The sequence below is a fragment of the Lipomyces tetrasporus genome (assembly GCF_029532465.1).
Source record: "Lipomyces tetrasporus strain NRRL Y-64009 chromosome Unknown POJ06scaffold_4, whole genome shotgun sequence".
Lineage (NCBI taxonomy): Eukaryota > Fungi > Ascomycota > Lipomycetes > Lipomycetales > Lipomycetaceae > Lipomyces > Lipomyces tetrasporus.
Genome location: NW_026611599.1, coordinates 1,920,210 through 1,942,295, shown reverse-complemented (window position 1 = coordinate 1,942,295; position 22,086 = coordinate 1,920,210). Strand labels below are relative to the sequence as shown.

The following is a 22,086-nucleotide window of genomic DNA, read 5'->3' as shown; positions in this document are numbered from 1 at the left end:
CTAGTTGACTGGTAACGGCGGTTTTGACGTCACTGCCCCATTTGGCAATTTCTGCGAGACCAATCATATCTGCTGCGGCTCAGGGGTACAGGGCCAAGCCACAGGAACGCAATAAAACCTTCCAAGGGTCGGCAGCTCTAGGGTTCAGGGCTTCGGATTTTCGCAAATGTCCACAGTTAAGGTTTGGCTCGTTGGATTTTAAGTTGTAAGACTGTCAAGGGCGACGTACTGCATTGACCATCACAACCCCTACCCAGGGTACTTCCACGAGCCGCATATCGGAACGATGACAATAACGATGAGCCGCACAGTCCAAATGGTTGATTGCTGTCACAGGCAGACTGCACCTTGGATTCCCGAACTTGCCGGGCTCGTTTTGTAACAGACAACAGAAGAGGGATTTTCTTAATCACCTTCCTCCGTAAATTTGCTCGAAATAGCCCTTACCCAGATACCCCCCACAATTTTCACGTAAGTTTCAAATCTACAACCATCATTTTCACACTAATTATTTCGTTGATTTCACATTAATTTTACGCAATATTTAACGTCCACTTTAGCCTAAAACGTCAAGTTCGGAACCTTCTTTGAGAGACGCGACTTTCCATGGCTTGTCCAAGTGCGCTCTTCTCACCCTTTTATCTATTGAGCCTAATTTCCATCAGATCTGAACATGGATTCTTTGAGTTCGACGTATCATCCCTTCTATCGACTAGGCACTCATATGTGTTTGTATTTTGTGCATTTATTCGATAATAGTTGCGGGGTTGACTACGAACACCCGCCGATCTAAGTCGGGTGCGAAATCAACACCCTCTTCTCGGCGACGAGTCACCGCAGGAAGCAGTTTATAAATCAGACAGTTCGCCGGAATTCTCTAGATCGTCCACTGAAGTGTCGCGCACGACATCGGCTACGGTATCGACGGATATGTCTTTCAAGAAAGACAAGAACCGCGTTCGGATTACGACATGGGTCTTAGTCTGTTGAAGAATGATCCAAAGGAGCAGCGACAAGACATCCACCTTCCTTACTACCAGTATTTGAAATTAGAGAAATCCTGGTAAAAGATAAGATCAGCGAGACACATTTCAGAGGATCAGAAGTAGCAACCTTCGATATACGTTTGTTATCACGTCAGTAGCTAACCCGATATTGTAGGTATCCGTATTTGGCATACGATGGCGCTGCCGAGATAGTGTCTGTGGTTACAGCCCATCGCGTCCTTCACGAAGGTTCTGCCTTTGAGCTGGGGCGGATGGTGTCAGATGGTGTTTGAGAATGTCTCCAGATGAGGCCGATTCCAGCTTAGCTCATAGTATTGTTAATGCTGGATCTACCATGTTTAAGGGTACTTATAGCAGCTTGCCAGAGAAAGAAACAGGCAGACGAAGCAGTCATGTATAGTTCGCTTGTGCGATTTCTTATCACTGTTGAGGACGGGTATTTGGAGGACTATAATGCTCTCAGTCGCGACAATCTTCTGTAAATCGAAGGACAACATGCTTAGTCTGAATAGTGCTATGTCTTGATCGCTGAATCTGAAGCAATGGTGACTCACTAGGCTGCTATGGTGAATACCGCGGCCACAAGTACGTCGGGGACTGGAAAGAAGCGTGCATAGAAGTGTGGCGAGCTAACAAGAGGCGACCTATCAGACATGTGAGTAGCGTTATTGGACGAACTTTCTGGACTCCTGCTCAGATACATTTTGTTTTAGCAGCTGATTCAAAATATATGGTCTTGTAACCATCTACCCAAGACAATTGGTCTTGAAAGCGTGATTTAATTCCAGATTAGGAAGGACTGGAAAGCCGCCCATATCCCGGATGGTAGTATTTTCATTGATGGAAATTTCTATGTACTTATGCTCAGAACATGAATGGCAGAACATCGACATCGGGAGTTTACTTCGCTTTATTCCTCCCGATTTCCAAGTTGGCTCATGAAAGACCATGGTGAGATTGAATCGATGAGGGCCGGTTGAGTGTTTGTTGACTCAAGCTGCGTCTGTTCTGGTTTATTAGAAGTATGTAGAAGTTATTACTGGATATTTGGGTCAAATTGTTATGAGGATTGTTCGTCGTTTGGTGTTCTACTCGCAACGTACAGAAATTTTTAATCGCAGAAGATTCCGAATGGAATCAACTCTCTGCTCAATGCTCTGCAAATAGTTCCGGAGCCACATGCTCCGTGCAAACACCCTGCACCTCCTTTCCGGTAGAAGACTCGGAGCTTATGGAATTATTGTGCAGTCTTAATAAAGAACCGATCCTTTCGAGTTTTATGTCACTTAAATTTACTACGTAGACATGGTTACGGAATATCCCGAATGCTGTGACAGAAATTACTTCACAGAAGTCCAAAACAACTCCACTAGCACTTTCAATGTTATCCGCCCTCACGGATTTCAGATAACTGGGATCATGGTTAGACAGAAGGTTCACCGTCTATTCATATTGACTCCTAAGTCCAAAAGAAAACTTAAATTCGATCCTTTACAATTGATTCAAAAAGTAAATAATAACCAAATAACCAACCTCTCGAGTGGCAAATAAAGGAAATAATTGTCGTGTTCCAACAGTGCATAGCTCAGAAGCCTGTTACCCGGCTGTTCAGGTCTTAACTGCTGGTTGTCTCCAATTAGTAATCAAAATAACCGCGGACAAACCGCGTCACACAACGATGAGCTCCATTAATTGTGACTTATTTTACTTACATTTATTTTCCTATCTCGCTACTGATCCGCCCCAAGTTTACTCTACGAGATGGTCCGCCGAGTTGGTCGGAGTAGAGGTTGTAGGACTTGCCGGCGGAGGAAGATAAAGGTTGTCTCTTTTGTATCACATGTTGTCAGAAGCTACTCTCAGTGCTGACTCAGATTGTTTACTTGTGTAGTGCGATGAGAGAATTCCTCACTGCTCGCAATGTCTGGAATCCTCACTTCCATGTCCGGGTGCGCTGGTGGGAAATGTGTTCTTGGATATGACCCAGGACTTGGCGACTAGATACGGCGTCAATAAAGGGTTCGAGTTCAAGACAACGAATACCTGCAACATAGTATTTGTGAATGAACAGGCTCCTTATGATCCGCGGAAGCATAATCAATACTTCACGTCAAAGCGACACAGATCGCCGTCTTCAGCCATGCCCCCCGAATTCCAACCGTCCAGCTTGCGTTCCCACTTTTCGTTGTGCGGTCCTCTCCTCGAACAACAATTCCTAGAACATTTCATATACTCTCTCTTGAGTACCCCAGGCGGTTCCATGTTGAAAAAATGGATGACTCAGCTTCCAGACTTGATCTCTCGCGAAAACTTGCCCACGCTGAAGTATGCAATCCTCGCTGCTTCGATGGTGCTCTGCGGATCTCTGGAAGGCGATAAAGCTATCCAACTGGAAGCGTGTAGGTGGTATCTAGCAGGGTTAGAGAGCCAGCAGAAAGAGTTGCTACGACTGAAGAAGGCGGTTAGCGATGGGGCAATCTGTGCTACGATGCTATTGTCCTTTTATGAGTCGATCCGCAGCACGTCCTCGGAAGCATGGATGTATCATATGTGCGCTTCTTCCAGGCTGGTGGAGCTAAGAGGGCCAGAAGGTTGGGGAACTGGCCTGGCTCATGAATTATTCTGCGCGCTGCGACTATACATGGTATGTATGCCTTTTGGAGTTCTTCTATACGGAACTTTCAAGGCTAATACTGTGTGCGCTCCAGGTCTATGTGTCGACAGCCAAACGGCAGCCATCCTTTCTTGCCACCGAGCTCTGGCTTAGTACTCCATTTTGCGAACATCCTAAATCTCATTTCGATAGACTCCTTGATATTCACACAGTCATCCCAATATATTTATCACAAGTTGATGATATAGTCTCACTCAGAGAGAACGGCCAGGAAGTAATTACTCCATTAGATCTCAGGGTCAACTTGTTGAAGATAAGTTCTGCATTGCAAGCATGGAAGACAGAGTATGTGAGAGAGACATGCAATCATAGAGATATATGTATGTCGTCTGAAGATCTTTCTCATAACGAAGGGATAGAGGAGTCTACCAGAAGTAGTACCTTGGATTCGTCTCTCTATCATGATCCGTTCACAGCGGAAACCATCGCACTGTATGATTCTTGCTGCATATTGGTCGCACAAATGTTTCTGGCTATCTCTCCGCCATCTCTCAAGACCGCCTACAACAATGTGATCATTTCTCATGCTTCCTCTATTCTTCTGGCGGTAACTTTCATTAATCATCAACATGACCATCAACATGTATGGAATAATGCGGTAGGACCATTCCGCCTACTTCATCCACTGAAGGTCGTTGCAACGTCAACTCCATGTCCCCAACAAAGAGAGTATGCTAGAAATGTACTACACACTTGGGAACTGGTATTGGGACTGGAGGGAGTCGGTATTTTGGCTGGATGTCCCATATGATAATTCTCGCATTTGGATCTTACATTTCAGGCTCTCTCATGGATAACTCAAGCAAAGTATGACCCGTGAAATTCACCTGGCAATCGCGCTTTGATAGTCTGATGGACGTACCATTTGGAGGTAAGATCGTCTCTACAAATGAGAGTTTTCCGCTATTAGTATTTGGAGCGTAAGAGATTTGAATCTTATGGAATCGCCACCTGCGATCTAGACTTTGTCGTCAATTTCAATGACTTAAATCTGGACTGGTTAATTGTGTTATGGATTTATCGACAAGAAAATAATGATGAAAGTGTAAGAACCAGATCCTTCGGTTGTCGAACTTAGTGGAAATATTTGAGAGTACTATATTATGATTATGACTCCGGGATCTACACCCCTTTGTACCCTGGCCTTCCCAGTCTCATGTACAACTGGAGGATATGAAATACAACAAGCAGCGCCATTACCTTGGCTTTCGTAGCAATCGCAAATTATGCCCACCAATTCGAGACTCTTGCATGCTAGGTACCTAGCTCCGTGTCCGGGGTCTTCTACTCCAAACTTAAGCTCTTAGACGTGCAACTGTACAACATGACATGCCGCCTACCGCAAGGTAAATGGCAGCCCCGCCCATTGCTGCAGCTTAGCAGCAGCATGTCAGTCTTCTCAGGCTTTTCAATGACCACCAATTAGGAGCGGTACCAGGAACTCTTTGCATTTTCATTGGCATCACGACAACTTGGTAAGAAAAGCTAACTGAACCTGAGAATGCTCTAGATGCATAGGGCTGTTGCGAATGCGAATATTCGCAGGTATCCGCTATATTCGTTATTCGTATTCGCAATTCAAAACAGTGCGAGTAATATTCGCTAATTTTATTCGCAGGCTTAGAGTATGCGAATAATTATTCGCAGGCTTAGAGTATGCGAATAATTATTCGCAGAATAAGCTGCGAATACGAATAATTATTCGTTATTCGCAAGCTATCACGTGACATGCTTAAAGAAGCTAGAAAGTTGACTAATTAGGCAATAAGTATATACAGGGGTCCAACTGGGTCAGGGTTAGGGTCAGGTTGCGTATCAGCTAGTAAAATCATGGTATACAGTTATCGTCTCATTTATAGATAGCAGACTAGCAGACTAATTTGTTACCCGTCAACGCGCAACTGAACGGGACATCCGATATAAAAGTAACTACTCAATAATTTGCGAATTGCGAATATTCGCTTTTAGCGAATAATTTATTCGCAATGAAAACTGTTGCGAATAATATAAATGGGATCGGCACGGATACACGGATAACGGATATATCCGCGGATATCCGTCAAAAATACGGATACGGATAGACATTAGGCAGATACGGATACGAATACGGATAAAGCAATCTTGATTAGTCATATCCATGGATAATATCCACGCATATCCACGGATATCCGCCGATAAGACACATAAATAAAGTTATCAAGCAAATTATTACCGAGGGAGGAATTGAATTTTTCGGCTGTCTCGGGAATAGATAGTCATAAGGAACAACCAAGGTTTACGCAGTAGCTTTGCGAGGAATAGTAATGTCGTTCAGCGCCTTTTCTGAGCCACACTAGCCTAACCCTGAATATGGAAACCGTAACAATAACAACAGCTTGTATGTCTGAATATAAACCGATCCATTATGTATATTAGACCAGCTCATTTGCACTTTGCAGAGCAAGGTGAGCCGGGTTCATATGTATGGATCGCCGGATCGATCTTAACGATTATACGACGGTCTTATTGACTCATAAGCTCAAGAAGGCGTTTTTAGCCCAGTTGAACGGTATATTTCATATTAGTGATGGTTGTAATATCTTTCATTCATATTTTGTCATTCCTAGGTGGATATCCGTGGATCAGGGCTGTAGGCGGATAGGCGGATAGGATATCCGCCGCGGATAAGTATCCGCCATACTTTCGATTGGCGGATACAGATGGCGGATAGAAATCTGCCAACCCTCAGAGAGGCGGATATCCGATCCGCCATTTTGGCGGATATGGCGGATATGGCGGATAATCCGTATATTCTTAATTAAATTGAAAAAAAGGTCAAAATCGAGCAGGGTTAGGGTCACAGTTAGCCCTAACCCTCAACTTGCATAGTTCGACTAGTCCGACAGTAAGTTATTCTAGCACTTGTCGTACCGGCTCACATGTAGCGGGGATCACCGACCATATAAGTTGCGTCCGCTACAGCGAGTCCATTTAGAAAATTCAAATATCATGTTAGAGAACTTTGCGAAATTTTTGAGGAAATTAGATATATAATAACTATTAATGAATTTTGCAAATTTTTGGGATAAGGATAACGAAAATTCTTATCCGTGCCGATCCCTAAATTAATATTCGCAGGCTTTATTCGCAACCCAAAATTTTGCGAATAACTATTCGGGCGAATATTCGTTGCGAATAATATTAGCAATTACGAATATTCGTAACAGCCCTATACATGCATCCATAACTATTATAATTTTAGATAACTAAGTTAAGGTAAGTTAAAGTCTTTAGTACCGAGATCTAGCTTACATGCTGGGTTGCACTCTTTCAGGGCGGAACCCTAAGCGTCAGTTTTTTGTATGGTGCATCCAGGTTAGTCCCGACAATTGTACCATGCAACATAGACAACACAATAACGCACCAGATTTACCTTTTTTCACTCTCAAATTAAATAATACGTTAAGCTGAGGGACCACTAACAGTTACACTATTTTTTTGCTGCAATTTGCAAATTAACAAATCTGCACTGTAATAAAAAAGCTGGGTACATCAGACCTTAACTATGGGAAAATAAAATTATGGCCGCCTCAATTACCCTACCTTCCTAATTAGGCTAAGCAATATTCCCTTTTCAGCAATAGTTATTACCGAAAACGGAAACATATTGTAGCGCGTCAGGCCAAAACCGGAGGACTCGGGACGCGACGGGACGCGACGGAACGCGACGGGATGCGCCGTCGAGAATCATAAACAGCATTTGTCATCTAGAGACCACGTACCAGTTTACAGTTCGTCATGGCTCGTTCAAGTAAAATATCTATCCAGCGGTCTATCAACGGAAGAAAGAACATTATGAAGAGGTTTGGCAAAGTCAATCAGGTTATTCGAGACGCAGAGAAGGGTTTGGTGCTCAAGAAGACGAGGAGCTCCAATTGGTCGAAATACTCCTAAGTCAGTCTGAAATAGACAATGCTTTAAAGCGTGCGTTTCTGTCCGGAAGCTGATAAGCTTCTGAGGTATGCGACGCGGCCGGGCGGATCTGAGCTCTCGATACGACGATTCAGAGCGAAATTTCGGAACGCCGAGTCCATGAAACCGCTAACAGCTTTCAACTTACAACTATGGAGACAGCAAATGTCAATTTGTATGAAGAAGGCCGGAATCAGAATGAGCGGGAGAGTGACCAGCGTGGGACCGAAGAAGAAGAAAATTTGGACCATAATGCAGACGGAGATACGGAATCTCCTGTAGATATTCGTGCTTTATTACGGAGAATCGAGATTCGCCTTCAGAACAAAATACAAATGCCAGGAGAAGACGTCTTGCAGCTTATGGTGCTCAAGCCCTACTTTAACGACCGGCTCGGATGAAAGGGAAAAATGAAAGCGTCTATTGACACGGCCTATTACAGCTTTGACCGGGGATCGTACATGGCACGAGTTATCAGAGGGGCGAGCCTTTATGAATATACTGAGTCTTTGCCTCCTCTCAGCAAGCGCGGCAAGCACACTAAATGCACGTCAGCATTAGACGATGAAGAAGTTCGTGAACAGTGCCTCTCCTACTTTCAATCCCTTCCTCCAAACGCACGGTCTGCAACAAAGCTTAAGGCAAATTACGAGCAAGTTGTCTATCCTGAAGTCAGCGGCTCAATGAATAAAGCCACCATTTCGTTGACTACCATTACACGATATTTGCAGCTGTGGGGTTTCAGCTTAAAGGGTCACACGAAGGACATCTATTATGATGGCCATGAGCGTACTGACGTTGTCGACTACCGCAAGTCTTGGGCAGCGACTATGATGGACTACAGGACGAAGATGAGAGAATATGGTGGTGAGGATTGTTCTGAAGTTATAATGCCAGATCTCCAAGATGGTGACAAAGAAGTTGTGCTTGTGACACACGACGAATGCTACTTCAATAGCAACGACGATGTTACAATCACTTGGACGGAAAAAGGCGAGTCTACTATTAAAAAGAACGGCCAAGGCTTGGGATTGATTTCCGACTTCTACTGCGCATGTCACGGCTCGCTCCGATTCGACGACCAATACGCTCGTGAGATCATTGAGCCTGGAAGAATCGTGACGGCTTCTGGATTTCCGATGACATGGTACAACAACTTGAAAGGGCCATGGAAATCTTCGAAAAATTACACCCCGAGTGCATGGGCTGGTTGTCAGGATCACGGTGCCACTCACGCCCCCTGACCCCTGACGTCTGGCTGCGCCACGCCGGGGGCCAATGCTCCTATTTCGTCGTTATAATGGTTCTATTTTTGTTGTCATGATGCTTCTATTTTGGTTTCGTAATGTTTCTATTCTCGGATTTGCTGTGTAACTATGTTTAATGTTTCTATTCTCGACTTTAGTCAGCTGACTATGGACGCTCGGAGCTCCAGTTCCGACGTCCATATAAGTTGGCGCGACAGCCTCTTTGTTGTATCGAATAATATATTTTAAAATATCTGATCTTTGGTTTCCCACCTCATAAGGTTGCTAGTACCGAACTCGAACGTCCCCGAGTTCTTACACTGGTTTTGCTTTGACCAGAGCAGCAATCACCAAGCACTTCCTCCTGATGCGCTAGTTGTCAGGAAGCTTACTCTCAAAAGACAAAACGTCGAAGAAGAAAATCAAGCCAGGATACTCTGAGCTACGCGCTCGGCGCTATATTCAAGATATATCCTACCCAGAGGGACATGCTAAGTTTGGATGGCAGAAGGGCATGCGAACAATCCTTCCCTATGGAAAGAGATTTTGCACCGGATTCGTCATTCTGAGGCACTAGGTGCGCTATTCAGACAATGAGTAGGTACGCTACTCTGATGTACAGAGCATATCAGCAGGAAAAACCAGGTCCGTCATTTTGTAGTTGGCCCCAGTGTGTCACTTGAAAAATTTGGCCATAGTAGCGAAAACACAATGACACATTGAGTCCACTAGTACTTAGTGCAACAAACTGACGTGCCAAGTTCATCAAGGTGATGTACCAGACCGCATTCCTTGATTCAGGTGTTTTGGTTTACATTGTGCTGCAATATCTGCTAAATAAATAACTACATCTATTGAATATCTAACTAGATACAGATATATATAACCCATCTACTATAAGTACATGCCTTCTCATATAGATGCACAAATTCGACATGTACTATCCCGCAGGTATATATACCAGACCACCCAATCATTCCCAATCCCTGTGCCCTCTGTACTCTTGCCGGCGACCATTACGCTGACCTTTCCCCGGATCCACCACCTCAGTGAACCGGCAACAGAGTGGTAAAATTCTGCAAATGTCGTAACACAACCTGAAAACAAAAGCACAACAGCTCGCTGCTAGGTTGAAGAAGAAACAGGGTACAGGCCATTAGAGTACACCACACATCTGCAGTACGTAACGATCGTGTATCGGTTGTAGCAGTATGAGAGATAGCATAGAAAGGACGTTGAGAACAGTAGTCATTAATCACTGTCAGCGGGTTCAGATCCTTTCAGGGATGCAATACAGGCCAAAATACGATATAAGATTGCCTACGACAGTAATTATTAATCACTGCCGGCGGTTTCGTATCCTAAAAGAGACACAATCACGTCAGCCACAACAGCAAGCGGTTAACACCCACTAGCAACTATCACCTACCAAGGAAGTTACCGATGCAAGTCCGATTACAGATGCGCACATATACTTTGCTGAAGGCGAAGTAAAACAGCCATGCTCATTCAAATGGAAACTAGGCCCTAGCGTGTTAGCAAATACGACAATACACATTGATACTTAGACTGCTAAAATGCAACGCAGATGACCAAGGTACCTGGTAAAGAACGGCAAGAAAAGTATACTATGTTAGTAGAATTCATCACAAGTACAGTAATAACAACGGCTACCTATCTGAAACATTATGATCCGCATGTGCATATAATTTTCTGAGTGCTCCTCTGTTACATTCTCCGACGCATCGAGCAATTCTGAACTCAGCAACAAGCGTCTAACACGAGACGAATAGACCTGACACAATCAAATAAACAGAATAATGATTTCGAATGTCAATCGTTAGCCTCGTTCATTTGCCAACGGTTCTGTAAACGATTTAACCACAATCCGTATCCACAATACTGCTGATTTAAAAAGCGCGTGTGGGGAGCAGTAAGTCAGCAAGGTGCGGGCCCAGCGGACTTCTAGCCGGTTTCCCCGCACGTCCGTCTCCAATCGCGCGCTGAGCTGGAAGTCCTGTGGTTAGGGTTCTCTCCGGTGCGCGCGTCACGTCAAACTTGAAAACACGCTCCTCCGCTCACTTATTCTCTATATACAACATGCGACTTCCGATTCATTACTGCCCTTCTCGTTAGTATTTTATTTTTTTCATTTACAAGTAAGGAGGATCAAACTACTTGCCCTTATCCCAAGTTAAGCATGTGGATTCAACAGGTCGACCGCGGCTGAAAGCAAGATCAAGTTTACGGCAAGACATAGAAGATGTCTGCAAAATTAATCAGAAATCAGTTTTTAAGAAGTTTGGAATTTCTGGTAGATCACCGTTACTGGATGTACCAACTTTATACTGGCCAGAATCCTTTCCAACCGATATTATGCACCTGATACTACAAGGTGTTGTTCCACGGACTTTTGAGATCTGGAAAGGAGTCCGGCCTTCACAATGTCATTCACTGGAGAATATGTTCATGGATCCGGCGGGTCTTGGTCATGATATTATCAGTTGCGCAAGAGACGTACCAGCTTCTCTCGCACGCTCTCCCTTGGATATTTTCAAGAATTTCCAAAGCTATCGTGCAGAGAATTGGTTTGATTTTCTGCAACTATTTTCACACCCTTTGCTAGACTCAAGAACAACACCAGAAGTTCGGAAAAACTTTGTGGAATTGGCAAAAATGTATTCCATTGCAACTCAGGAGAAAATTACCACTGATGATCTTCGACTGCTGGAAGATACAAGTTTTCATTTTGTGCAATCGTATGAGCATATCTATTCATTTGATCCTACAAGTCGAACGTCAAATCTACATGGAATTCTACATGTCAGTGACTGTATCAGGAACTGCGGTCCTGCATGGGTATACTGGCAGTTCACAATGGAAAAGACTTGCGGAGATATTGTGAGCTGGTTAAGTGGAAAAAGGCATAAGGATGAGAACCTGGCCAATCTTATCCTACTGAATGAGAAGATGAATATGCTGCGATGGGCTAATCCATATTTGGCATTGACTTGGGAGGAGGAGTTCTTCAAGCATAGGTCTGAGATTACTGTTGGCATGTTGAAGACTCAACTGTCTGCGGCACTTGATTTTACAGAACGTGAGTTAGACGCAATTGCCAAGCTAATTGGATACAGCAGTTCGGACGCCTTAGAGCTGCAAGGTTTTGAAGCCTTGGAGTTTAGGACATACCAGGCAAACAGTGAAGAGCTCGTGGCAGGAAACCAAGACAACAATAGAAGAGGAGCAAGGTGTCGATCCTATGTGAGATGTGGTAACTTGGAGACGAACTACTTCTATGCCCGAGTCGCCTGCTTGTTCACTATGAGAATGTCTTTGACAGACGAGACCTATAGTTTGGCCCTGATTCGGGAGTTTGTCGACCTTGACTATCCAAGTGGGCAGACAGACACAGATGACTATTGCTGGAGAGTTATTCCGTTGCGGTCAAGGTCACTGGCAGAATCTATATGCATTCACGTACATGATATCCAGTGCACGGTCGGTATAGTCCATAACAGTTTTACAGCCATGGACTATATTGTGGACCGTAACTGGGATATCTTTGATACGCACGCAGATGAGTTCGATCTTGCAGTGAATTATGACCTAGAAATCTCCACACAGTCTTGATATTAACGGTGCTTATTTTGCTTGTTTTTAGTAACTATAAAGTTATAAATAAATCATGTTAGTAATTAAGCTTAGTATTACTCACACTCTGGAATTGTTTTAGTGCATATTATTTCCGGATATTCCACTCAATGTGAAGCAAGTATTTCAAGATGACGAACTCACATCACTCAAGAAAGATGGGTAAATGACGTACTCGGTTGCGCCGGTGGACTGGATGCATCAGAATTATAAACTCTGGCTTAGCCCTGACTCAGCACATCACTTGGATGTACTGAGAACCGCTTGCCAAAATTCTCAGTTCGTTGAAATGACATACCCAGTACAGGAAATTGAACTGGGTACATCAATTTTATTTACTTGGTGCTAGATTCATTTCCATAGGGGCTTCAAGAGAGACAACTGTGGAGAGACGATCTCCCCCGTCTTTGTCAGAAGAAGGCAGCCGAAATCAACCCGTGTGAGCAGACAAAATGCTGTGCTACTCACTTGTTATCACAGCAGCAAGATTTTCGTTCGCAACATTCACGGCTTGCCCCTATGGAAATGAATCTAGCACCAAGTAAATAAAATTGATGTACCCAGTTCAATTTCCTGAAAGTACCCCAGAACTTTACTGAACTACCACATTATCAAATTTCTAGTTAGGAACAAAATTTACCGTAATCTGTATTAGATTGACATTTTAATTTATTTTTCAGCCTCATAACTACAAGGGTGGTGATGCTATTACACGGTGGCAATGGGCGGGTACGATTGTCGCGACTAACAATTAGTCACCATAGCTATTGTACACAGCAGTTACATGAGATTATATTACCTCGTTTAAAGGAGATTTCAATTGTTTCTTTTAGTTTTGCAAGGAGAGCTTCGTATCGAGAAATGTGCTTATTTATAGCGCTGCAGGTAAGCTCGCGGGTAAGTAAAATTAAGGTTCGCACATTTAAAAAGTTTGAAAAATATGGCCAGTAGGGTCAGGGTTAACCCTAATTGTCGGGACTAACCTGGATTCACCATACAGTATTGTAGTGTACTACGGATTCCACTGATAACCTATCAGTGATCAGGCCTATCGGTTTCGCTGACATCAGGACTAAACGTCAAATATCTAAACCAGACCCGATAATTGAGTGATAATGATAATTAGCACATCAGTCAGATTTCCTATTATATTGCCACTAATACAAATATTCCATTTCTGATTTGATATATGAATAATATGATTATTGAAGATTTTACGATTTGGAATTTTATTTGTGTCGTCAATCCCGAATAACTGAAGGCTTCTGGAAATGGTGACCTGAAGGACAGTTTCGTGACTCATGAGTTTCGTTAGCGCGCCACAGTTTACCCATTCGTTAATTCAACCACCGTGGCCGTCTCACCTGCCGAATTTGTCCGTCTTGCTAGCTTTGCTTTCGCACGATTTACTCTTTATGACTCTCTCTAATCCAAGTGCATAATTAAATATTCTCTTCTACCTTTCTTTTATCTCTATCTATTTGGGCCTCTCAATTCTCATTATTCTGAAGGAAAGCTCCGCGTTCGGCATGCCTTCTGAAATAAGCGAGTTAGAAATCGCTGAGGCTACAGAGCGAGATGAGCTGCTAGATGTCGAGGGCCAGTTCAAAGATGCTGAGGAAGAAGCAGACGAAAATGAGGAGGAGGTGCTCAAACTTGGAGCGCTGTTGACTATTTTCTTCTCACTTCAAGTGGGCGTCTTCTTGGCGGCAGTAGACGGCACAATTGTTGCAACCTTGACTTCCAAGATTGCTTCCGAATTCCACGAGTTCCGATCGGTCTCGTGGATCATTACTGGTTATCTTATTGCACAGGCGACTTTCCTACCTTTATATGGAAAACTGTCGGATATCTTCGGCCGAAAGCCAGTCCTGATGGGGTGCAACGTAAGTGTATCTTGAATTACCATTTCCTGTGATGTTTAACTAACTTGAATTAAGCTTTTTTTTGGTGTCGGATCTGTCCTTTGTGGCCTTGCTCCAAATCTCTGGTCTCTCGTTGCAGCAAGAGTTATCGCGGGATGTGGTGGAGGCGGCTTATTCACCATGAGTGTTATTATACTTAGTGATATCGTTCCTCTTCGACAGCGTGGGCTGTTCCAAGGTATCGGCAATATTGTGTATGGATCAGGTGCTGCCATAGGTGGAGTTGTTGGTGGCGTATTGGCAGAGGCTTTCGGCTGGCGCTGGACGTTTGTAATCCAGGGCCCTATAATACTTATGTCTATTACCGCCATTCAGCTCAATCTACAGCTTCCGAAGGTCGAATTCGATAAAAAGCTCTTAAAACGTATAGACTTTTTGGGCGCTGCCACACTTATCTGTGGTCTTTGTTTATTCTTGTTTGGGGTTAGTGCGGGTGGGATATACTTCCGTTGGACGCATCCCCTCATTATCGGAAGTCTGGTTTGCGCGGCTGTAGTTCTATCAATATTCACTTATATCGAACTTTTCGTCGCTGTTGAGCCCGTCATTGACCTTTCGCTTCTCAAGAATCGCTCTGTTGCTGGATCGACGTTCACTGGCTTCTTTTTAAACATGTGCTACTACACCATAATTTTCTATATCGCTATTTACATGCTTGCGGTTAAGGGCGTCACCGCAACAACATCTGGGACCGTCTTAATTCCCCAATTCGTTGGTACTGCATCTGGATCTTTCGCTGCAGGTTACTACACCTCGAGAAGTGGCCGCTATTTTCCTGCCTCGGCCTTAGCTGCCGTGTTATTGTTTTTTGGCATGATCGCTCTTTCTACCATTGGATTGGATACACCTCAGCGACTGGTCTCGTTCCTATTGTTCCCTCAAGGTTTTGGTAGTGGTCTCTTTTTTACGACGACGTTAATCGGACTAGTGGCGTCAGTGCCTTACGAAGTTCAGGCGGTCTGCACCAGCGTGGCGTACGGCTTCCGTTCTATCGGCTCTACACTCGGAATTGCCATTGCAGCTGCCATTTTCTCAAACACACTTGCTGCAAAGCTCAACGAACGCATCACTGGTCCAGGAAGCGAAGAAGTCATTCGGTTGGTTCAAGATTCTGTAGATGAGATAGTGAATGTTCCGAGTGAATGGAGAAGGGATGTGACATTGTGCTTCCTCGACGCTGTTCATTCGGTCTTGTACACGGTCACGTTTCTCTCTCTTCTAGCAGGAATATCGAGTATGTTTATGAAAGAGCATGTTCTTCATAAGAAGATTCAGAGGAAGTAAAATGTTCGGGGTTCTTTTTGGCAATTTGTCTTCTTACTCTACTTTGCATAGGACTTTGGGTTTAGACCGGTGCATTAGTTATACTGACAATAGAGTCCGGATCATTAGGAATTGTCGCGCTTGTATTCTTTTTCTTAGTCAGCTGATGATCAACAACAATGAAACACTGCGAAAGACTGATGGCTCGTCACGGACTTGCAAGGAAGGAATCATATGCATTGAGGCCTTTTGGGCGATTGTGGTGTTTCATAGCACTTGACCGTCAATCAAAATTTTTGGCTACAAGCATCTGTTCCGTTTGTCGGGTTTAGCTGCATTCCAGCCTCCAGATACATTGCCTTACTTATCTATTTCAACCACTGAAATACCGGCTAGCAGTTTAGAAGACCTTCAGCATTTTCAGCTCTTAAATGTATACTTGCCGGATTAACCCCAGTGACAATACGGCCATTCGTGAGAAAAAATTTAGCCCATGGACTTGGAGGAGCGACATTTTATGCGACGAGATTAGACTTCGACCAAGTTACGTAGGCAATAAAGTACATAACGTGATCGGGAAGCTAACCGATCGCCTCTTCATTTTTTTTTCGCGGCGCGTACTTCAGTTGTTTATAACGTAGCAACCATGGCCGAACACGATCGCAGTAAGGAGGGAAGAATTCTCTTAGCAATTCAAGCATATAAAAACGGCAAAATTTCAAGTATTAAAGGCGCGGCGCGGTCGTACGACGTCCCCTACTCTACTCTTCATGATCGTCTGAGAGGTCGCATATCACGGCGCGATTCTATCACACCGACGCGAAAACTCACTCAAAGAGAAGAAGAAGTTCTTCTAGAATGGATCCTTTCAATGGACAAGCGAGGACTTGCTCCTAGAGTGGCGGACGCTCGAAGAATGGCCGACCTCCTTCTTACTAAGCGCGCGGAAGCTTCTTCCCAAGGGTCAAGCAACGTCGGTGAGAAATGGGTGCGAAATCTCATCAGAAGACATCCTGAGTTGAAGTCTAAGTACTCCCGAAGATATGACCATCGACGGGCAAAAACAGAGGATCCCGAGATTATTACGAAATGGTTCGATCTCGTACGCAATACTATTCAGATGTATGGGATTGTGGACGACGATATCTACAACTTTGACGAAAGGGGCTTCCAAATGGGTGTTATCGGAACTGCAAAGATTGTCACCTCTGCGGAAAGAGAGGGGAGGGCGTTTCTGAAGCAGCCAGGGAATCGTGAGTGGGTCACTGTTGTTGAAGCCCCTCAATTCCTCTGGATGGAATTTACCACCTATGGTTATCTTTCAAGGCAAGGTGTTCCAAACACCTTGGTTTAGCGATATTCAGAGTACGAGGGCTGGTACAAATCACATCGACAAGTTGGATTTTCTACGTCTATATCAAATCGCCCGACGAGAAGCATTATCTGCTTCAAATATTCGGAGTGGATTTAGAGCTACAGGGCTAGTTCCGTATGATCCAAGTAGGGTATTGGGTAACCTTTCACTTTGCTTCACACACCTAGTCCGGAGAGCAGTCAGCCACAAGGATCTCAAGAGACATGGGTACCTGACACGCCGAAGACTATAATTCAACTACAACGTCAATCAGAGAAAATTAAAAAATATTTAAGCAGAGTAAGCCCTCGAAGTCAAACGCATGTCGCAATTGATCAGATAAAGAAGTGCGCGGAACTAGCACTATACCAGGCCGCGATTTTAACTGATCAACTTACACAAATGCAGGGCACTGTAGAACGCCAAACGAAAAAGCGCCAAACGAAAAGATCATTTATTGCTTCTAATAATATTTTGACTGGAGAAGAAGGGCAACGTCGTACACCACATCATGAAGAAGTGGTCCAACGGGACGACAACGGTAAGACAGCCGTAGAAGAAACACGTACTATCAGACGGTGTAGCCGTTGCAACCAAAGCGGACATACCTCACGTACATGCAAACGGGATGCAGAATAAATTTTCATTTATTATGATGTTATATATCGTCGCTGTGGGTTGCTATGTAGAGAAATAAAGCTGATGGTGGGTTTTTGCAATCGGCTCGCTTGGGCCATCGGTTAGCTTCCCGATCCCGTTACTCATACAATTAGGTGTCAGCAGCGTAGTATTGGATAAACTCGTAGCTGTCTCTTTGCCTGCGGGATAGAGTACCGCATGTGTAGAAGAAACAACAATGAGAGCGTTTCTTGGAGGAGCCATTCGAACCGAAACTAGATTCAGTTGTGGTAAATATGGGATTCGAAAGCACCAGGAGAGTACCAGCTAAAAATTCTTGTCTCCTCTTCATCATCGCTAGCAACAGCTCCACCAGACTCGAACTCCTAAGAATGACGATGGTAAAACAGGGCTAGGGTCCGCGCGCCTTGATACCTTTGCTCACTCCCGAGGAAAGGACTAGCGACCGCCATAGCCCATGTTCACTGGTTTCGAGACGGCAAGTTGTCCGCTTTGTCCACTTGCGTCAGACCGACCACGACAAGTGTAGGCTGCCGGTATTGCCTGGACGCCGTTGACGAGCATTGCTAACATATGTATATAGCATCACAAGGCGGTGCAATTTGCCAGAGCATCAACCTTCCAGCGCACAGCCCATATCCAACCATACCCGCGCTGCGCGGCGCATGTGAAAGTGCATTTGATGCGTTGCTCCTGTTAATCGGGCGCGTGAGACGCGCTTGACTGCCTCGAGCGCTCCTTGTACTCTCGCCATCGGTTGCTCGTCGCTCAATAGTCGCTTCCTGGACTTCTGGTTGTGGACGCTCTTGGGCTCCCTGGAAGAACCCTAACCCTCTCAACATCACCAAAACTCGTCCAAATTTCTAGAAAACGTCAGGGATTCCGACGGTGTAATTTGTTTTGGCAAAATCGCGCTTTTGTATATAGTGCTCCTTGTTGCTCCTTCATTTGTATGGTGCATCGCCCACTCTGAGCAATGATCGGCTGTTTGCCTCCAGACATACGGCTCATTGCTATGGCAGAAGTCCCCTCATGGCTCCCCGATTCATGGCCATGACTATCGCCCAACAACACAAATCCAGGGGCAGACTACTCGGCTCCTGCGTTGGAATGACAACTGTATACTCTAATACTCTACATTTAGATAGTGAATAAATGTATTCCGTGCCGCTATGCTCTCAGTTCGCAATAAGGTGACAGTTAATTACGTCACAGAACTTGATGCGAATGATAGTTGGCTGACTGTCCAAGCTTCATTAAGGACTGCGGGGTAAATTGAGAAGCATATGAACAGAAGCGTGCCGATCTCACTTAAAGTTTGAAGGTCCTTTATCTCCGGTACCGGTGAATTCCAACGATCGCTCCAAGGGTGACGGGTCGCCTGTACACGATCTCGATAAGACTGAAAGACCAACAGGCCAATACTGCCTTAGGGGGGTCAATTTGGAATACCTGAGCACATAAATGTCATTTGGCCCAACAGATTTGTAAGCTCATAAACCTATTGGTCTGGTAATAACTATACAACTAACGATAGTCTAAGATTGCATTTGATGTTTTATGACCGCAGAATGCAGGGAGGACCGTAGGGGCCCTATCGAAAATATTAAATTAAATTTAGCGTCTTTCGTGGCACATTATTCATGTTCTTCATCCGAATATCCCACCACAACGCAATCTGACAGCCGCAAGCAATACTCTCGAAGGGAGATAAGAGGTTTTATATGTAGTCTCAAACTGACAATCAGCCGATTAGACGGAGTTGTACTTAGATCAATGTAAGAGATGACTCACTTTATTGTTTCTACAAACCACATTAAATCAACTAATCAACTAAGTATTGCGTGGCAATGTCGAAGCATTTGCAAAGCCAATAAGCCAGATTTTGCAGTAACTACGCATTGGGCACAATCTGTTAAATGAATACGAAAGGAAAGAAATAAGGCAACGCACTAAAGCCGCACCCATAACTACAGCCGCATTCATTTCACCTTCAAGATTGCCCTTGAGAACATTGGAAAAAAAAAAGCGAGAAAAACCAATTTAACTCATTTAACTCTCCGCCTAACTTCCTCCCATTTTCACAAATATCTCCATGAAACCCATCCGTCAATGAGCAAAGATATCTGGGCAGCCGTTGGGCAATCCAGGAGACCTTTTCATGAGTGAAACGCCCTGGAGATGAACGTATTGCTGGCTAACTCCCGTCGCAGAATTGCCAGATGATACATCAAAATAATTTATACCGAAACCATTGTCGTCAAAAAACCTGGCTGTGCCAGCTACGACGTAAATCGTGAATGAGTTGTCCGTAGCGTAGATGTTTTTCGTTTCATGTCGATGACCAACCATAATATGATGAACGTTATACTTTTTAATTAAGTCCAAGTATTTCCCTCGAACTCGATTGGGGAATGTCCAGTACGAGTCCGCTTCGTCCTCTGTGAACTCGAACGGAAGATGGTGGTGCGATACAATTATTTCTTCATCGTTGTCGGCCGCCGACACTAGTTGATGTTCGAACCACTTCCACTCGGCACTAGTATAGGGCGCGAACTCGGTCAAGTTGCTGATCAAAGTGACCGAGTTCAACATAATGAATCGATAGCCATTGTGAGAGAAAGCACTGTGGTCGCTGACATTATAGTCGGCAATGAACTCTTTGAGTGTAGCGACACTGCTGATGTCGTGGTTGCCGGGCAAGAGATGGACTTTGGTTTTAAATTCTGGGAATGTATCCTGGAACGCTTGTATTTCGTAGCTGAACCTGTGAAAAAAATAAGCAACATTCCTCCTCCGACAAAGTTACAAATAAAAATTTACTAACCGATCATTCGTCAAATCACCAACAGCAATACAGAAATCAAAATCCTGTCCATTTACTTGCTGAGCTGCCAGGTGCATCCGCTGAGTATCGTTCTGCCATCCATCTAGGCCGAATCCAATCTGGATGTCACCCAACTGACAGAAGCGAAATGGCTTAAACCCATCACGTTTTAGCAACCCGCGCATGTCCGTGACCGCCAAAGCTATTTAAATTAGCTATCGACAGCTCGAATTGGAATCTGCTGAAGCGCAATGCTTACCTAGCGGAAAAACTAGCGACAACAACAAGATACTGCCCAATGTGCCCTTCATACTCTTAGCTTATTGATAAATAGAGCTCTAGTTCTGCAGTGACGATAACGAAATGCATGCCGAGCCATATGTTTTATAGTTGTTGTGTTATGGAGTGAGTTCCTCCTATAAGCACCGAGATGTATAGCACGCGTTCCAAGGTTCGAATTTGCTGTCCAATAACCAACCCGCGCCTTGACTTCATGCAAACTGGCGCCAATGAGACTTAAGACTGACTTCATGTGGGCGCTCATGTCCTTTTGGCTAGATAAAGCACGGTGCAGACGGGATATTTGATCTCCATCTGAGGTATTTACCAGGACTGCGCAGCCAAAATCGTAAATCCAATCGGAGTTTTAGTAAGAACTCTCCTCCGGATACCTTTAGAGTTAAAGGGTAGTTACTACTTCCTCTCTCATGCCTTGAACGGCCGACAAAGTTTGGTTTCAAATTTCAGATTTTAGGTTTGCCCCGCTCCGAATTCTGCCCAGGAGCTATCGTAATGCACCAAAATTAAGCAAGTCTTACATAGACTTGCAGCCTGTGGCGCTGGTGTTTCCTTGAGACATGGGGCCAATAGAAAAGCCCCAGGGACAGTCAGGAGTGCTAGGCGCAATACTGACTAACGGAGAGATCATTTCCCATGCGCGACGATAGCCTCTTCATTCGTCCAAATCAAGAACAAAATCTCAAAAGAATTGGTGCCAAAGTTTGGACGTTGCACAGCTCCTTGGCATCAGGGTTCCCCTCGTAGTGCCTTGACTTTCACGATTGCTGTCCCATTTCCAAGAAACTGAAATTATGGCGTAGATGCAAACACTATTGTCACTAATGTTGTCACGTAGATCCTTTGATATCAGGTGGCATAACAACATTAGCTCAAGGTTTCTCGTTTAGATAGGGTGATATCCAGTATGGTCCTGTATCTCAAGCTCGGGGTACAGAGGAATTCAAGGTTTGGTATCTGCAACGAATGTACCTTTCGGCGCTGGCGGCGGTCTGCAGAACGTGCTGTGAGATTCGCAGGGTTAGCCGTGCGAATGCTCTTCCAGGCAAGGTGCGTCAACAACCTCCTGTGCTCGCTTAAGTTACTCGGGTGGCTTGCGCGACACGGCAACGCTCGTTAGCCGAGCCTAGGGAAGGGTCTGATCTGCAAGTCAGACAAGCTTGTAAAGGCCGGGAAGCGCCACTGGCGCTCAGCGTATGTGCTTGCTCTCCGCTCACTTACTCAAACGTCATACAATAGCATTCCTTA

General features: G+C 44.5%; 4 protein-coding genes across 4 annotated transcripts; 3 read left to right on the top strand and 1 right to left on the bottom strand.

Moving 5' to 3' along the window:
- Positions 1 to 2,668: 2,668 nt before the first annotated feature.
- POJ06DRAFT_222156 (uncharacterized protein) lies at positions 2,669 to 4,774 on the top strand. Its single transcript, XM_056185641.1, has 3 exons — positions 2,669 to 2,828; positions 2,899 to 3,651; positions 3,716 to 4,774. Exons 1-3 carry the CDS (start codon positions 2,769 to 2,771, stop codon positions 4,430 to 4,432), a joined length of 1,530 nt encoding a protein of 509 aa, XP_056045059.1. The 5' UTR covers positions 2,669 to 2,768; the 3' UTR covers positions 4,433 to 4,774.
- A 3,268-nt stretch (positions 4,775 to 8,042) lies between these two features.
- Positions 8,043 to 8,876, top strand: POJ06DRAFT_237718 (uncharacterized protein; the record flags this gene model as incomplete). Its single annotated transcript, XM_056185966.1, has 1 exon — positions 8,043 to 8,876. One exon carries the CDS (start codon positions 8,043 to 8,045, stop codon positions 8,874 to 8,876), a length of 834 nt encoding a protein of 277 aa, XP_056045058.1.
- Positions 8,877 to 13,949: 5,073 nt separating this feature from the next.
- POJ06DRAFT_99406 (major facilitator superfamily domain-containing protein) lies at positions 13,950 to 15,947 on the top strand. Its single transcript, XM_056191890.1, has 2 exons — positions 13,950 to 14,419; positions 14,474 to 15,947. The coding sequence occupies exons 1-2, from the start codon at positions 14,063 to 14,065 to the stop codon at positions 15,740 to 15,742; spliced, it is 1,626 nt and encodes a 541-aa protein (XP_056045057.1). The 5' UTR covers positions 13,950 to 14,062; the 3' UTR covers positions 15,743 to 15,947.
- Positions 15,948 to 19,659: 3,712 nt separating this feature from the next.
- POJ06DRAFT_99376 (Metallo-dependent phosphatase-like protein) lies at positions 19,660 to 20,984 on the bottom strand. Its single transcript, XM_056191889.1, has 3 exons — positions 20,801 to 20,984; positions 20,542 to 20,743; positions 19,660 to 20,481 (listed from the first exon to the last, which is right to left on the bottom strand). The coding sequence occupies exons 1-3, from the start codon at positions 20,850 to 20,852 to the stop codon at positions 19,824 to 19,826; spliced, it is 912 nt and encodes a 303-aa protein (XP_056045056.1). The 5' UTR covers positions 20,853 to 20,984; the 3' UTR covers positions 19,660 to 19,823.
- Between the last annotated feature and the right edge of the window lie 1,102 nt (positions 20,985 to 22,086).

Excerpts from the sequence above, each read along its gene's own strand:
- POJ06DRAFT_222156 (XM_056185641.1), top strand. The coding sequence starts at position 2,769 with ATGGTCCGCCGAGTTGGTCGGAGTAGAGGTTGTAGGACTTGCCGGCGG. Across the intron at positions 2,829-2,898 it reads GCCGGCGGAGGAAGATAAAG|TGCGATGAGAGAATTCCTCA; the intron begins GTTGTCTCTTTT and ends TTACTTGTGTAG. Across the intron at positions 3,652-3,715 it reads GCGCGCTGCGACTATACATG|GTCTATGTGTCGACAGCCAA; the intron begins GTATGTATGCCT and ends TGTGCGCTCCAG.
- POJ06DRAFT_99406 (XM_056191890.1), top strand. The coding sequence starts at position 14,063 with ATGCCTTCTGAAATAAGCGAGTTAGAAATCGCTGAGGCTACAGAGCGA. Across the intron at positions 14,420-14,473 it reads CAGTCCTGATGGGGTGCAAC|CTTTTTTTTGGTGTCGGATC; the intron begins GTAAGTGTATCT and ends ACTTGAATTAAG.
- POJ06DRAFT_99376 (XM_056191889.1), bottom strand. The coding sequence starts at position 20,852 with ATGAAGGGCACATTGGGCAGTATCTTGTTGTTGTCGCTAGTTTTTCCG. Across the intron at positions 20,744-20,800 it reads GTCGCTAGTTTTTCCGCTAG|CTTTGGCGGTCACGGACATG; the intron begins GTAAGCATTGCG and ends TAATTTAAATAG. Across the intron at positions 20,482-20,541 it reads GGTGATTTGACGAATGATCG|GTTCAGCTACGAAATACAAG; the intron begins GTTAGTAAATTT and ends TTTTTTTCACAG.